This window comes from Neomonachus schauinslandi, chromosome 11, assembly GCF_002201575.2.
Source record: "Neomonachus schauinslandi chromosome 11, ASM220157v2, whole genome shotgun sequence".
In the NCBI taxonomy this organism is placed as follows: domain Eukaryota; kingdom Metazoa; phylum Chordata; class Mammalia; order Carnivora; family Phocidae; genus Neomonachus; species Neomonachus schauinslandi.
In genome coordinates, this window is record NC_058413.1 from 95,976,186 (window position 1) to 95,989,934 (window position 13,749).

Genomic DNA, 13,749 nt, shown 5'->3' on the forward strand with positions numbered 1-13,749 from the left:
TTTGGGGGGTATTGTGTAATGAAATACATTAACATTGGGAAGATCTGCATAATTCAGTGAACGAACCATTTCCAAATGACCAACACATGATGTTAAAAAAATCATGCATGCGGGGTGCCTGGGTGGCTCAGTCGTTGAGCATCCAGCTCCTGATTTCGGCTCAGGTCATGATCTCGGGGTCATGAGATCAAGTTCAACATGGGGCTCTGTGCTGGGCGTGAAGCCTGCTTGGGATTCTCTCTTTCTCTCCCTCTGCCCCTCCCCCTCACTGCACGCGCACACACACTCTTTAAAAAAAAATCATGCATGTGTAAAATATCCATTTTTAGTGCAAGATAGACCAATAGATTTTAACTTTTTAGAATATGAAAACTTCATTGACTTAGTTTCAGATTACACATTGCAGCCAATCTTTAAGAAACTACCACTTGTCCAGCTTAGTGTAGTATCAAAAAAGAATATTCACAAATATCTGGAAAGCCTATAAAACTCCTCCTCCCTTTCCAACTATGTATCTGTGTGCGGCTCTATCTTCATATACTTCAACCAAAACAGCAGAGGCAGCAGCCTGAATGCAGAAGCAGATGTGAGAATAAGTGGTCTTTTAAAGCAGAATTTAAAGTGATTTGCAAAAATGTAAAACAATCTCACTATTCTCATAAATTCTTTAAATATCATTATTTTTCATTAAAAATGTTATTTACATCGATATCCTAGAAGGTTTATTAGTATCGCTTTAAAATGTATTCATAAGTAAGTACTTTTTAACTCTATCAGTTTTGGGGCACCTGGGTGGCTCAGATGGTTAAGCATCTGCCTTCGGCTCAGGTCATGATCCCAGGGTCCTGGGATCGAGCCCCACATCGGGCTCCTGGCTCAGTGGGGAACCTGCTTCTCCTTCTGCCTCTCCCCCTGCTCGTGCTCTCTCTCTCTCTCTCTCTCTGTGTGTCTTGAATGAATAAATAAAATCTTTAAAAATAAATAAATCTCTCAGTTTTGATGATGTGAAAAATATCCATAGATATGGGTGCCTGGGTGGCTCAGTCGGTTAAGCCTCTGCTTTCAGCTCAGGTCATGATCCCGCGGTTCTGGGATGAGCCCCATGGAGCTCCTTATGCAGCAGGGAGCCTCCTTCTCCTTCTCCCTCTGTCTACAACTCTACCTACTTGTGCTCTCTCTCTGTCAAATAAATAAATAAAATCTTAAAAAAAAAATAAAATAAAACTGATTTTTTTAAAACGTAATACGTAACCAAAGTTAACTTTCTTCCTAAAGCCTAAATAAGGAGAAAGCAGTTTCCCATTTAAAAAAAAAGAAAAAGGAAAAAGTCTTTTATGACTTTAATAATTTTCAATAGTCTAAAAACATTTTTTTTTTAAATTTAAAAAAGAGTGTAGGTCAAGGCACCTGGCTGGCTCAGTCATTAAGCATCTGCCCAAGATCCTCACCTGGGAGGGTGAATGCTTTACTCCTGTGCGGATGGGAATCCCTGACATCATTTATCATTTCAGGTACCAGACAGAAATGAGGAAAAACGTTGATCACACTCACAGTTCTCATCAGAATCCAATCAAGTATTGTAGGTTGAGAGTAGTTACCATAATTCTTTAGTGTTTTATAATACTGTTTTAAAATCTTTCATGGGGCCTCCTGGAGTGACACTGCTTGGGCTTTTGGCAGATTGCAGGCTTCTCCTCCCTTCCCTGATGACCTTCCCAATTTAAAACATCTTTGCTGTCAACTTTGGAACACTTAAAATTCTTTCAGCAATTCCCCAGCAGTCTCTATGAAAGCAATTATCTAAATTTTCTTAATTCTTATCTAAATCTTCTACTGAGGGGTGCCTGGCCGATTCAGTTGGTGCAGCATGTGACTCTTGGTCTCTGGGTTGTGAGTTCAAGCCCCATGTTGGGTGTAGACATTATTTTAAAAATTACAATATTAAAAAAAAAAATCTTCTACTGAGTCCTCACAACAAACCTATGAGATTTATAAGAAACTGGGGCTCATAGAGATTATTACCCAAGTGACATTGTTAAAATGTAGTGGGTCTGGGATTAGAATTTAAGGTTTATTTCTGGCCAGGTACTTTATTTTTTTTATTTTTTATTTTTTTTTAAATTCACTTTCAGCTTTAAGGAAGTTCTTTTTTTTTTTTTTTTTAAAGATTTTATTTATTTGCGAGAGAGAGAATGAGAGACAGAGAGCATGAGAGGGAGGAGGGTCAGAGGGAGAAGCAGACTCTCCGCCGAGCAGGGAGCCCGATGCGGGACTCCATCCCAGGACTCCAGGATCACGACCCGAGCCGAAGACAGTTGCCCAACCAACTGAGCCACCCAGGCGCCCCTGGCCAGGTACTTTAAACACTCTGTCTATCATATCCTTTTTTTATTATTATTATGTTATGTTAATCACCATACATTACATCATTAGTTTTTGATGTAGTGTTCCATGATTCATTGTTTGTGTATAACACCCAGTGCTCCATGCAGAACGTGCCCTCCTTAATACCCATCACCAGGTTAGGTTACCCATTCCCCCCACCCCCCTCCCCTCTAGAACCCTCAGTTTATTTTATCTTAACCCGGTTCACAACATTGTGATTTCAAGTTAAATGTTCATATTGTGCTTATGGGGACTGCCTTAATTTCTTTTTTTTTTTTTTAAGATTTATTTATTTATTTATTTGACAGAGAGACACAGCGAGAGAGGGAACACAAGCAGGGGGAGCGGGAGTGGGAGAAGCAGGCTTCCTGCCGAGCAGGGATCCCGATGCGGGGCTCGATCCCAGGACCCCGGGATCATGACCTGAGCGGAAGGCAGCCGCTTTTAACCACTGAGCCACCCAGGCGCTCCGGGACTGCCTTAATTTCTTACAGAAAAGACTGTGCTCTCTACAAGAGCTTTCCCAGACTGTGAATAACGCGGGAACAGTGATTGGTAGCGGGAGGCACTCACTAAAAACGGATTTGTTGAACCCCACCAGTTAAGAAGGGAACATACGAATGCAGCCCCTAAGGGGCGCTGTCCTCGCCCAAGGACCTGTACCACCCGCAGGGCTAGGACTAAGCGCTGAGGGGTGGACTTGGCTCTCAACTAGCAATGAGCAGGCGGAGGCCCCGCCCCCAGCGCACGCGCATGCGCCAGAGGGCCCTGCCGCCCCGCTCTATCCTACTCCGGCTCCCGCCGGCGTTCAGGTAGCCGGCTGAATGCGGGGGAGGGGCGCCGCCTGAAGGCGGGGTTGGAGGGGGAGTCTCGGGTGTCTGGGCTCCTTTGTTAGAGCCCCAACAAAGGTTGCCCTAACTTCCGATACAAACCAGAGCTGTTCCGGCAGCTGCCCCTTCCCGGGTGGGGGGCAGTTCCTGGGTCTGGGGGCCTCCTAGGTGCTGCCCGTGACCAGCACGGACCTGCTTCTTTTTGTCGCACCGGTTCGGTGTCTCCGCACCTCTCCAGCTCCCGCACCCGTAGGCTTCCAGCCCGAGTCGGGTGACCCGGGTAGCTTGAGGACACGGGGCTTGGCAGGTGCCGAGAGCCTGCGCCTGGCCCCATCGTGCCGGGCTGAGCCACTCGGAGCCCGAAGCGGGGAGCCTCCGGGAGACTCCGTGCGGCCGCCTGCTCCGCTCGCGCGTACGCCTTCTGCTCCAGTTGCTTTCCCAACTGAGCGGAAAAGCCGGGGGCGTGTTGCCGGGGCCCTGGGAAGAGGGCTGGCTCGACATTGCCGCCTGAAGTCCGCGGGTTGCACCTTCCCGCCCACGGGCCGTGCTGTCACCGACCCTGCAGCCGCCAGCCGGCCAGAGGGCAGCCCATCCTGTCGTTACAGGGTAAAGGGACCAGAGACCGCTGAGTGGCCCCACCACGACCCCAGCCTTTAGGGGGGCTTTTAGCGCAACCCAGGGCCTGCAAAGGGGAAGTTTCTCCTGCTTACAGGTCTGCAACTATCCATAAACAGTTACACCCCAATGTGTGCTGAGCATTGGGAGTTACTTGAGTCAGTCCTAAGACTTGGGAGTCGGGTTGTTGGGGGTATGTGTCTAATTGAGTGTGTGTGTGGAAACTAACCCAGCACCTAGGGCCATGCTTGGCACCCAGTAAGCCCTCCCTGAACTTCGTGGCTGAATGAATGAGAAGGCAGGTGACTGAGGGAGCAGGGCTAGAGAGGGCATCTCTGCTTATCCCACCCCTGCCTCCCCTGGGCTCTGCAGACAAAAGTAATTAGGTCGAGCCTTTAATCACAGCTGGTTTCACAGGTGGGCAGACAAGGAAAAGCGGAGAAAAGCAGAAGTTCTGGGGACACAGCATGCTGGCTGGTGCTGGGTCACGGGCAGTGCCTTCCTCCAGGACCCCCTCCAGCCCCCACCGCTTCCCCTTCAGTAATCGGCTGTTTTCTTGTCTCCCTCAGGACACTGGGTTCCCTACAAGCCGCCCCAGGCTTAATGATTGTCCAGAAGGTGGCTATAAAGGGAGCCTGGGAGGCTGGGTGGAGGAGGGAGCAGAAAAAGCCTAACTCAGCAGATTTGGGCACTGAAAGAGCCACCGGCAGGAGCTGTGGCCAGAGGCTCCGTGTCCCCACCGGTGGGGCCTGCTCCCTTCCACCATGGCGGCCCAAGGCTACGGCTTTTACCGCGCTGTGATCTTCTCAGCCATGTTTGGAGGCTACAGCCTATACTACTTCAATCGCAAGACCTTCTCCTTTGTCATGCCGTCGTTGGTGGAGGAGATCCCTCTGGACAAGGATGACTTGGGTGAGCCCTGGAAGGCAGGGGCGTGGGCCCTGGGACCCAGGACCAGTAGGACAAGTTGGGTGTCTGTGGCAGTGTGGAGGGTCTGTGCACAGCAGAGGACAGGGAGCGGCCTGCAGGTGCTGCCTGAAGGGACTGACCATGTGCCTGTGGATGGGCGAAGAACTAGGCGTGTGCTCTCTGTGTGCCTGAGGAGCACTGCTCATCTGCTGTGTCTTTGTGGGCCTGTGACCCACAAGTGCCCCCAGAGGCATGGCTTATTCTGAGTGTGTTTAGGGGCACTCTGAGCACAGTTTCCACACTGCGTGGGGGCATGCTAAGACCGCGGGGTGCGTCTGGGGAGTTGGCAAAATAACTTCATGTGGCCCACCAGGTGACATTTTAGGAGGAAGAAGGCCCTTGACTCCACTTCTAAGCTCTGCACCCCATGTTCAGAGGTGGGGCAACAGAACTTCCAGAAGCCCTGGGTTGGCATCCAGTGTGAGGGGGAAATGTCATCAGGCCTTTGTAAATCCCAGGGAGTGGGGCTGCCCTGTTCTCCCTTCTTGCCTCCTGACAGCTGCAGATGGACCTCCCCAGGAGGCTGAAAAGTCATGGGTCAGCCTGGGGCTAGCGCTGGTGGTGAGGAGGAGCGGGGCCCCGTGATTCCAGCACAGGCTCTTCCTAGCTGCCCGGGAGGGAACCTGTCTCACCCTGCCGGGCACCCCTACACACATGACCCCATGCCTTCCTCCATGCCTCCTGTGCCTTTGCCCCGGCCCCTGACTCCCCAGGTGTCCTGCTTCCTGCTCTCTCCCCCCACCCCTGCAGGGCTCATCACCAGCAGCCAGTCGGCAGCCTACGCCATCAGCAAGTTTGTGAGCGGGGTGCTGTCCGACCAGATGAGTGCTCGCTGGCTCTTCTCTTTGGGGCTGTTCCTGGTTGGCGTGGTCAATGTAGCGTTTTCCTGGAGCTCCATGGTCCCCGTCTTTGCTGCTCTGTGGTTCCTCAATGGCCTGGCACAGGGGCTGGGCTGGCCTCCGTGTGGGAAGATCCTGCGGAAGGTGAGTGTCTGCTTCCGGGGAGCTGCTTTAGACTAGCACAGAGGATGCCTAAGGAGCATGTGGGAGTACCAGCACCCCCATCCCAGAGCAGGTTCCTTGGGAGCTCCAGTCCGGCTCCTATTGCTTGTCAGGATATTTTAGGAGCTAAACATGGTGGGATCAGGTGGCAGATGAGGGCACTGGCCCTGCCAAGTAGAAGCGCCCTCTTCCTCACCCCTGTAACGTGAGCTCCTAGGTCTGCCCCACCTGACCCTCACCTTCAGCGTGTTTAACGTGGGGACCTACTCTGTCCCCCTCTGCCCCACAGTGGTTCGAGCCATCTCAGTTTGGCACTTGGTGGGCCATTCTGTCCACAAGCATGAACCTGGCCGGAGCGCTGGGCCCCATCCTGGCGACCACCCTCGCCCAGAGCTACCACTGGCGCGGCACGCTGGCCCTGTCCGGGGCCCTCGGTGTGGTTGTCTCCTTCCTCTGCCTCCTGCTCATCCACAACGAGCCTGCCGACGTCGGACTCCGAAACTTGGACCCCGCCCCCGCCAAGGGCAAGAAGGGTGAGCCCCCACCCAAGCTGATCATGGGGCCTGATTCACTCGTCGTTCATCGGGCAGACTCACTGAGGACTGGCTGGATGCCTGGCCCTGGGCTAGCCAATGGCTGTAGGGAGAGGGGCGGTGATGGCGAGTTGGTGGGGAGTAAATAAAACTCCGTTCCAAGAGACACGTAAGTACCAGACAAGTGGCAGAGGCAACAAATGCTGTGACTCACGTTATATCCTGGTCCTTCCTCACGGCAGAGCCAGACTTCCCGCTCTTGGACAGCATCCTAAGCTTAAGTGGCTTGGGTGCTTAGTTTTTCTCTCATTTGCTGAGACTTGCGGTGGAGCGGACAGGGCAGAGCGGTGGCTGGAAGGGTACCTTCCTGCTGGTCCCTGGCTATGTGGATGGACTCTGGCCCTGTGGCTGGTTAATGAGTGGTGGGGGCTCAGTCGGGGCAGAACAGCAAGAGCAGAGCCTGAGGCCTGGCCTCCTCCTGCCCCCAGGCTCCTTGGAGGAGGAGAGTACCTTGCAGGAGCTGCTGCTGTCCCCCTACCTGTGGGTGCTCTCCATTGGCTACCTCGTGGTATTTGGAGTAAAGACCTGCTGTACCGACTGGGGCCAGTTCTTCCTTATCCAGGAGAAAGGACAGTCAGTCCTCGTGGGTAAGATGAGTGTTGGAGCAGGGGGGCGCCTAGGGAGCAGGAATCAACTAAAGGGATGGGAAATTGAGGCCCAGCTTCTCTTTATCCCTTTCTTCCTTCCCTGAGGCCAGGCACCACCCAGACAGCTGTGGCCGGTCACCCTGGGGACCCTGTACCTCTCTGGGTTACAGCCAGTCTGGGACAGCCCTAGTGTGTTTAACACCCTTCCACCCCTCCTTTCCCTCTTCCCACCACAACTCCCTACGCCAGGTAGCTCCTACATGAGTGCGCTGGAGGTTGGGGGCCTTGTAGGCAGCATTGCAGCTGGCTACCTGTCAGACCGGGCCATGGCAAAGGTGAGCGCGCAGAAGGGACAGGAAGGAGGAGGGTCCCTTTAAATCTCCCCAGCATGACCGGGACAGGCACCAGAGAGGCGGGAGCCCGGGGCAACAGGCAGGTTGGCATATGGGTGGGGGGAGGTTGGAATGATTCCAGGCTACTCTCACTTGCTGAGGGTGTGGAGGCAAGGTAAGGCTCCTGGGGAGAGGGTTTTACCGGATGTCAAGGAGAGCTAGAATTTCTCTCAGCCTGGCAGTGGGCTTCTCTACAGCCCCAGGGCAACTGGGGTTGAGGAGAGGCTAGGTGCAGCTTGCCAGCATATGTCCCCACGGTGGAGGAGGGGATGTGGTGGAGTTTGGCCTCAGAATATAATGAGCAGGTCCCAGGGCCTCCCAGAGCTGCCCCGGGCCAAGAACTGTGGTGGGATTGCCAAAGACCTGTCAGCAGAAGCCCTGCCGTGTCAGAGTCCAGAGGCGGAGGTTCTCTGCTGCTTTTAGGGCCTGACATTGCTGGGCCTGTATCCACAGGCAAGGCTGTCCATCTACGGGAACCCCCGCCACGGCCTGTTGCTGTTCATGATGGCTGGCATGACCGTGTCCATGTACCTCTTCCGGGTAACTGTGAGCAGTGACTCCCCCAAGGTAAATGAGGCGGGCCTGGCCCGCCGCCAGCACAAGGATGAGAGAGCAAGGGCCACTGACTGTCAGGCTCCCTGTCCCTGGCTCCACCCTGGCCCAGGCCTTTCTCTGCCTCTCAGATTTCCCTTTCTAGTTCTGGTTTACCTCATGTCCTCTGTACTTTGGTGCTCCTCCTGGACCTGGGGCCCGGTTTTCTTCTCTTCCCTGTGCTCCTCTAGGATGTTGCTTTCTGGACTTCAGCTCTTCACCCACTCGCTGAGCTCACAGGCTTTACGGAGCATGAGGTGCCTTATCTGTGGTTTTCCTCCTGGTTTGTCTCCCGCTTGTCCTACCCTGTCTGCTTTGCCCTAGCATCAATTCTGAGAGAGCGCATCTAACTGGGAGGGATGGCTTCTGTCGCTCCTTCACCTACCCACCCAGGCCCTCAGGTTGGCTCAGTGTGGCCCCACTCATCTAGCTTGGCCTTGTCAGTTTTATCAGGAAGCGGGATGAGGGTGGTCACTTACTGTCTCCTTACTACAATCATCTGTTCCCAGGGCCAAGCATTTTTCTCCCCTCTGGCAGTGGTAGGTAGGTAGGCTTTCTCAGACTCTAAATGCTACCCTGCACCGTCCTTGCAGCTCTGGATCCTGGTGTTGGGAGCTGCGTTTGGTTTCTCTTCTTACGGTCCCATTGCCTTGTTCGGAGTTATAGCCAATGAGTGCGCCCCTCCCAACTTGTGCGGCACCTCCCACGCCATTGTGGGACTCATGGCCAATGGTAAGTGGTGCCCTCCAGAGTGTCTACCTCTCCCCCACTGTGCCTTGCACATAGGCTAGCTAGAGGCTGGGGCCAGCCCCACTGACTCTAGCCTCCCAAGTGACCCGGGCTCTCCCCTCCTCCTTGGCAGTGGGCGGCTTTCTGGCTGGGCTGCCCTTCAGCACCATTGCCAAGCACTATACCTGGAGCACAGCCTTCTGGGTGGCTGAAGTGATCTGTGCGGTCAGCACTGCTGCCTTCTTTCTCCTACGAAACATCCGCACCAAGATGGGCCGAGTGCCCAAGAAGGCTGAGTGAAGAGTACAGGCTCCAGTGCATCCTCTCCCACCTGTGGCCTTCCCCCTGCACGGGGCTGCGGGGAGAGGGGGGCAGAGAAAGAAAGGGGGGCTGCTCCGGCTAGCATTGAACCTTTGATTTTCTCTTGTGCGCCTTTCCCCTCGCCCAGGTGGTGCTGGAAGTTACCAGTGGCTAATGAGGTCCCAGCTCCCCATCCTGTGTTCCATTTAAAAGGCACTTTTGTTCTTGGACTCCACTAGCTCCTATTTCCTGCCTTCAAACAGGAAACCCCTGCAGTCAGGGAGTCCCCTAAACCCTTCTTCCCCTCCTGGGCCCTCCCACACCATCGCCAGTAGAGTGAGGCTCCTCCTGCCGCTGCAGGGTACCAGGGACCCATGATTGCTGCCCTAAGGCCTCTTAGCACTGGCAACGGCTATTGCCAATACCTTCGATTCCAAGGGGAGAGGAGGCCATCACACTCACCAGTACCCTCTGGGGACGGCGGGGGCCGTGGGGTGTGGGTGGGAGGGAGGAGGACTTGACACAGATTAAAACTAGATTTGATACTAAATACTATCAGGGAGTCATTCTTTCCAAAGGGGTACTACAAGCCAGAGACTGCTTTCTTTGGAAAATATTCTCTTGATACCTGCTTTTTCCACCCCAAAAGGGGCAAACTTCATCTCCTTGGGATGGGAAACCTGACATGGACTCCTTCAAGTTTATGGCTCCTTTGCCTTCAATTTCATTAATTCAATGATCATTTTACAGATGAAGCACTGGGTTTCAGGCAGATGTAACCATTCGATGGAGGAAGGCAGTGTAACAGTGGCTCCCTGAGAGTGTAGTCAGAGAGCCTGGCTTAAAACTCAGGTGCTTAGGGCGCCTGGGTGGCTCAGTTGGTTAAGCGACTGCCTTCGGCTCAGGTCATGATCCTGGAGTCCCGGGATCGAGTCCCGCATCGGGCTCCCTGCTCGGCGGGGAGCCTGCTTCTCCCTCTGACCCTCCCCCCTCTCATGTGCTCTCTGTCTCTCTCATTCTCTCTGTCTCAAATAAATAAATAAAATCTTTAAAAAAAAAAAAAAAAACCTCAGGTGCTTAGTAACTAGCTTTGAGACTCTGAGACAGAGAGTCTGTACTTTGGTAAATCTATTGTCCGTAACAGAATGCATCCCAAGATTAGGGTGAGGGTTAAGTTAAATAAAGCAGTAAAGCCTGGCTGTAAACACCTGATAAATACCCCACCGTCATCACCACTGCCACCACCACCTTAGAAGTCAGCAATTCTGGAACTAGACCCAAGGCTCCTGACTCAAAGCCCCATGCTCATTCTTCAGTGAACAATTACTTGTTTTCTACTAGAACGTATCTCATCTTCCCAGAATTCCCTTATCATTCCTGTCTCCCCACCAGAGCCTTTTCCCCCCCAAACCATTAATGAGGATAGCGAACACAGATCAAGGGAATGTTTATTAAGCATTTATGGGCCTACTCCCTCCATAAATAAACCTGTACAGAGTTGGGAAGTAGGCTCACGGTAGATACAGGAGGGCAGAGAGCATGGCATTAAAGCTCGGGGATCGGTACATGTCATCAGGCTCAGCACCCTCCCAGTTTCAAGTACACTAACGAGGCTGCGGGGATCTCCACTGGAGTGGATACAGCAGGATCCCTGCTGTAGGATCTCTCAAATTTGGGGGATCCATTGTGGGCTCAGCCTATGACCCAGGTCCAAAAGTTCCAGCCTTCTCTGCCACCTCCAGGGCTAACTTCAGGTTCTGGTCAAACAGCTCACACCTAGGCCAGACCCAAGAGGCACAAATGAGGACAAAGTGTGAGGTCTCAGACTCTCCTCCCCATCCTTGGGTGCCGAGGTAGAGCCAGGGGAAACTTGCTTGAAGGACATGAATGACAAGAAAAATCTTTGGTCTCTCAAAATAGCAAGAAAAGACTAGCTCACTTTTGTTTTATTTAAAAGTAACTCTTCGGGCGCTTGGGTGGCTCAGTTGGTTAAGCGACTGCCTTCGGCTGGGGTCATGATCCTGGAGTCCCGGGATCGAGTCCCACATCAGGCTCCCTGCTCAGCAGGGAGTCTGCTTCTCCCTCTGACCCTCCTCCCTCTCATGCTCTCTGTCTCTCATTCTCTCTCTCACAAATAAATAAAATCTTTAAAAAATTTTTTAAAAAGTAACTCTTCTTATCCTTTTGAAAAATGAACTCGGGGAAGAGCACAAAGGGAGGGGCAAGGACACTTTGACCAGTATCTGGGGAGGGGGACCGCCTACCTGATGGGCATTTCCAGGGAATAGAATGGATTCTTGAGGGCAAAGTCTGAGTAGATCTCATAAATCTTTCGTAGAAGAGAATCTATTCCAGCTTGCCTAGGATCTGCCAGCACCACAAACTTGATCCCTGGAGAAGGACCAAGAATGGTTACAAGAGGGTACAGAATGCAGCAAATAACATCATCCTGTGTGCATATGGCATTTTCATAAGCCCATTTTTATTTTTATCCTTATTGCTCCATAAAGCAGGAAAAGCAAAACTGTGAATCTGTAAGACCAGAGCAGGGAAGTGACTTTATCACATCATCCAACTGACTGAGACCACACTTTGACATCTAGCTCTGTCACTTAATTCCTAATCTTGTGGTCCCTCAGCAGCAAGTGCCAGGCAGCGGGCAGACTCAGGCAGTTTTCAATCATCCCCATTAAGGGAGTGAGGCAATGACACGATCCAAAGGTCATTTCCATTTGGCATTCAGGTTTCATTTTGAAACACACCTTCCGAAACGTGTGCAACATTAGATACCATTACGGTGAGTTTTATCTGCACACAGGATACCCAGGGCTGAGCATTCTGGGTGGTGTGGACAAAACTGGCATCAGATTAAATATTGGCTTTGGATTCACAAAACAAATAGACGTATGTGTCTGTGCAATTGTCCCAGGAAAAGTTAACCACCACCCCCTTGCTTACCAAAGATGTCTTTGGTCAGTCCCTTTCCCCAACCTGCCCCACTGCATCCCTTTGGCCTACCTGTCAGTGTCTGGAAGCAGTGCAGTTTGAACGTGTCGGTCTCCAGCATCTCAATGCCTGAGCTGCCCTGTTCCGGAGACAGCTGGGAACCGATTGCGAACAGCCTATTTGCAAAGGAGGTAAGGTTGGGAATGCACCCCGCTGTTTTGAGGGAGGAGTGCTTCTCAAACTTTTCCACTGAAGCAACCCTCTCTGCTGAGTTCACATTACACCCTGAGAGGTCAGAACAGGCCGTGTCAATTGCCCAGCAGCAACAGCACCGAATTTTCTTTAAAATTCATTTGAGCTCTGCATGTATTTTACACTCATACTTTGCCTTAAAACATTTTACATTGAGGGGTGCCTGGGTGGCTCAGTCCTTAAGCGTCTGCCTTCGGCTCAGGTCATGATCCCAGGGTCCTGGGATCGAGCCCCACATCCGGCTCCCTGCTCTGCGGGAAGCCTGCTTCTCTCTCTCCCACTCCCCCTGCTTGTGTTCCCTCTCTCGCTGTGTCTCTCTCGGTCAAATAAATAAATAAAATCTTAAAAAAAAAAAAAAACATTTTACATTGAAAACTTTGGGTAAAATTACCACTGGGACTGCGTGCCATGGTTACTTACCCCACAGCTACGATTACCCAGCACACCTTCTACTATCGTTGAGAATGGGAAAAGGTCTTAAGGATCATTTAATTCAGTCACCTTACTTTATTTAGAAACTAAAGCTGAGGGAAGAGAAGTTGACTTGTGCAAGGCCACACCACTGCCGGTATTACCTAAAACCTAGTCATCGGGATTAGTTCTTTTTCTTTCACAACTGCGAGAACTGACGATTTAAAGGAGGCGAAGAAAGATAAAGCACGGGCGCTCAGGAGACTTCCCGCAGAACCACACTAATCCAGCCGGCCCAAGGGCCAAGTGCAGGCCCACAGGCCCTAGGAAGGGCTGGGGGACTTACGAGTGGAACATGGAGGCCAGCATGAGCTTCTCATTGGAGGTGAGGCGGGGTCGGCCGAATCGAATGGACACCGGGTAATTGGCAGGGTTGCCCAAGTACTCCAGCACCTCTTTCCCATCGGCCGTGTACTTGCCGTTCACGTCCACGCCATTGATGGCCAGCACTGCGTGTCCCACTGCAGAGGTCAGGCTAAGGGTCAACGAAGCCCCAGCGTGGGGATTCCGCCGAAGGGACTAGCGACCCGGCCTCACCCACCTCTCCCTTCTCCCTCCGCGCCCTCCCCAGCCCCGCAGAGACACCAGCCCACGCCGCAGCTCCGGGCCCGCCCCTCGGACGCAAGCCTAGCCCACCCCGGATGCCGTCGCGCTGGCCGAAGGCGACCAGCACACGCTCGTCGTGCAGCTTCAGCAGCAGATCAAGGGGGTAACTGAAAGTTTTCTCAGCCTCGGCCCGGGGCGCGTAGCTGTCCAACTGGTAGATGAGGCCGCCAGCTTTGTTCACCACGTACACACTAAAAATCGCCATTGCGGCCGCCGCGGCTCCGAAGACGCGGATTGGGCTTCTTCCTGGCGGCCCCGCCCCGGAACCGCAGCCGTGGGACCCGCCCCCCGCCCCCTCTTCTCAGCCCCGAGCGCGCTGGTTGCGGCGCCTGCGCACTTGAAGCACCACGCTTAGCGGGGTCGCCGGGGTCGTTGCGGGGCCTGGCTGATTGTCTTCTGTCTCTCGTTTCCAGGGCCAGGGAATACAACGTGTGGCTGCCTCACAACTAGCCGCAAAGCCCAATAAGTCGCGGGCAGGGTCC

At 53.0% G+C, this 13,749-nt stretch overlaps 2 protein-coding genes across 7 annotated transcripts; one reads left to right on the top strand and one right to left on the bottom strand.

Moving 5' to 3' along the window:
- Positions 1-3,119: 3,119 nt before the first annotated feature.
- On the top strand, positions 3,120-9,542 carry SLC37A4 (solute carrier family 37 member 4). 2 transcript variants are annotated; one of them, XM_021696378.2, is made up of 9 exons: positions 3,120-3,197; positions 4,400-4,742; positions 5,550-5,782; positions 6,090-6,333; positions 6,822-6,980; positions 7,230-7,315; positions 7,826-7,939; positions 8,557-8,695; positions 8,826-9,542. In XM_021696378.2, exons 2-9 carry the CDS (start codon positions 4,595-4,597, stop codon positions 8,990-8,992), a joined length of 1,290 nt encoding a protein of 429 aa, XP_021552053.1. In that variant the 5' UTR covers positions 3,120-3,197; positions 4,400-4,594; the 3' UTR covers positions 8,993-9,542. The 2 variants fall into 2 exon arrangements, with proteins under 2 accessions (XP_021552053.1, XP_044775287.1); XM_044919352.1 differs by lacking the exon at positions 3,120-3,197 and adding an exon at positions 8,155-8,220 and having other exon boundaries at positions 4,419-4,742; positions 8,826-9,473.
- An 886-nt stretch (positions 9,543-10,428) lies between these two features.
- Positions 10,429-13,518, bottom strand: TRAPPC4 (trafficking protein particle complex subunit 4). 5 transcript variants are annotated; one of them, XM_021696353.2, is made up of 5 exons: positions 13,298-13,518; positions 12,948-13,122; positions 12,011-12,114; positions 11,257-11,383; positions 10,429-10,768 (listed from the first exon to the last, which is right to left on the bottom strand). In XM_021696353.2, exons 1-5 carry the CDS (start codon positions 13,470-13,472, stop codon positions 10,690-10,692), a joined length of 660 nt encoding a protein of 219 aa, XP_021552028.1. In that variant the 5' UTR covers positions 13,473-13,518; the 3' UTR covers positions 10,429-10,689. The 5 variants fall into 5 exon arrangements, with proteins under 5 accessions (XP_021552028.1, XP_044775265.1, XP_044775266.1 ...); XM_044919330.1 differs by having other exon boundaries at positions 13,077-13,122; positions 13,298-13,515; XM_044919331.1 differs by having other exon boundaries at positions 12,011-12,059; positions 13,055-13,122; positions 13,298-13,515.
- Between the last annotated feature and the right edge of the window lie 231 nt (positions 13,519-13,749).

Excerpts from the sequence above, each read along its gene's own strand:
- TRAPPC4 (XM_021696353.2), bottom strand. The coding sequence starts at position 13,472 with ATGGCGATTTTTAGTGTGTACGTGGTGAACAAAGCTGGCGGCCTCATC. Across the intron at positions 13,123-13,297 it reads CCAGCGCGACGGCATCCGGG|TGGGACACGCAGTGCTGGCC; the intron begins GTGGGCTAGGCT and ends TGACCTCTGCAG. Across the intron at positions 10,769-11,256 it reads TCCCTGGAAATGCCCATCAG|GTGTGAGCTGTTTGACCAGA; the intron begins GTAGGCGGTCCC and ends GGTCTGGCCTAG.
- SLC37A4 (XM_044919352.1), top strand. The coding sequence starts at position 4,595 with ATGGCGGCCCAAGGCTACGGCTTTTACCGCGCTGTGATCTTCTCAGCC. Across the intron at positions 6,981-7,229 it reads AGGACAGTCAGTCCTCGTGG|GTAGCTCCTACATGAGTGCG; the intron begins GTAAGATGAGTG and ends TCCCTACGCCAG. Across the intron at positions 8,696-8,825 it reads TGTGGGACTCATGGCCAATG|TGGGCGGCTTTCTGGCTGGG; the intron begins GTAAGTGGTGCC and ends CCTCCTTGGCAG.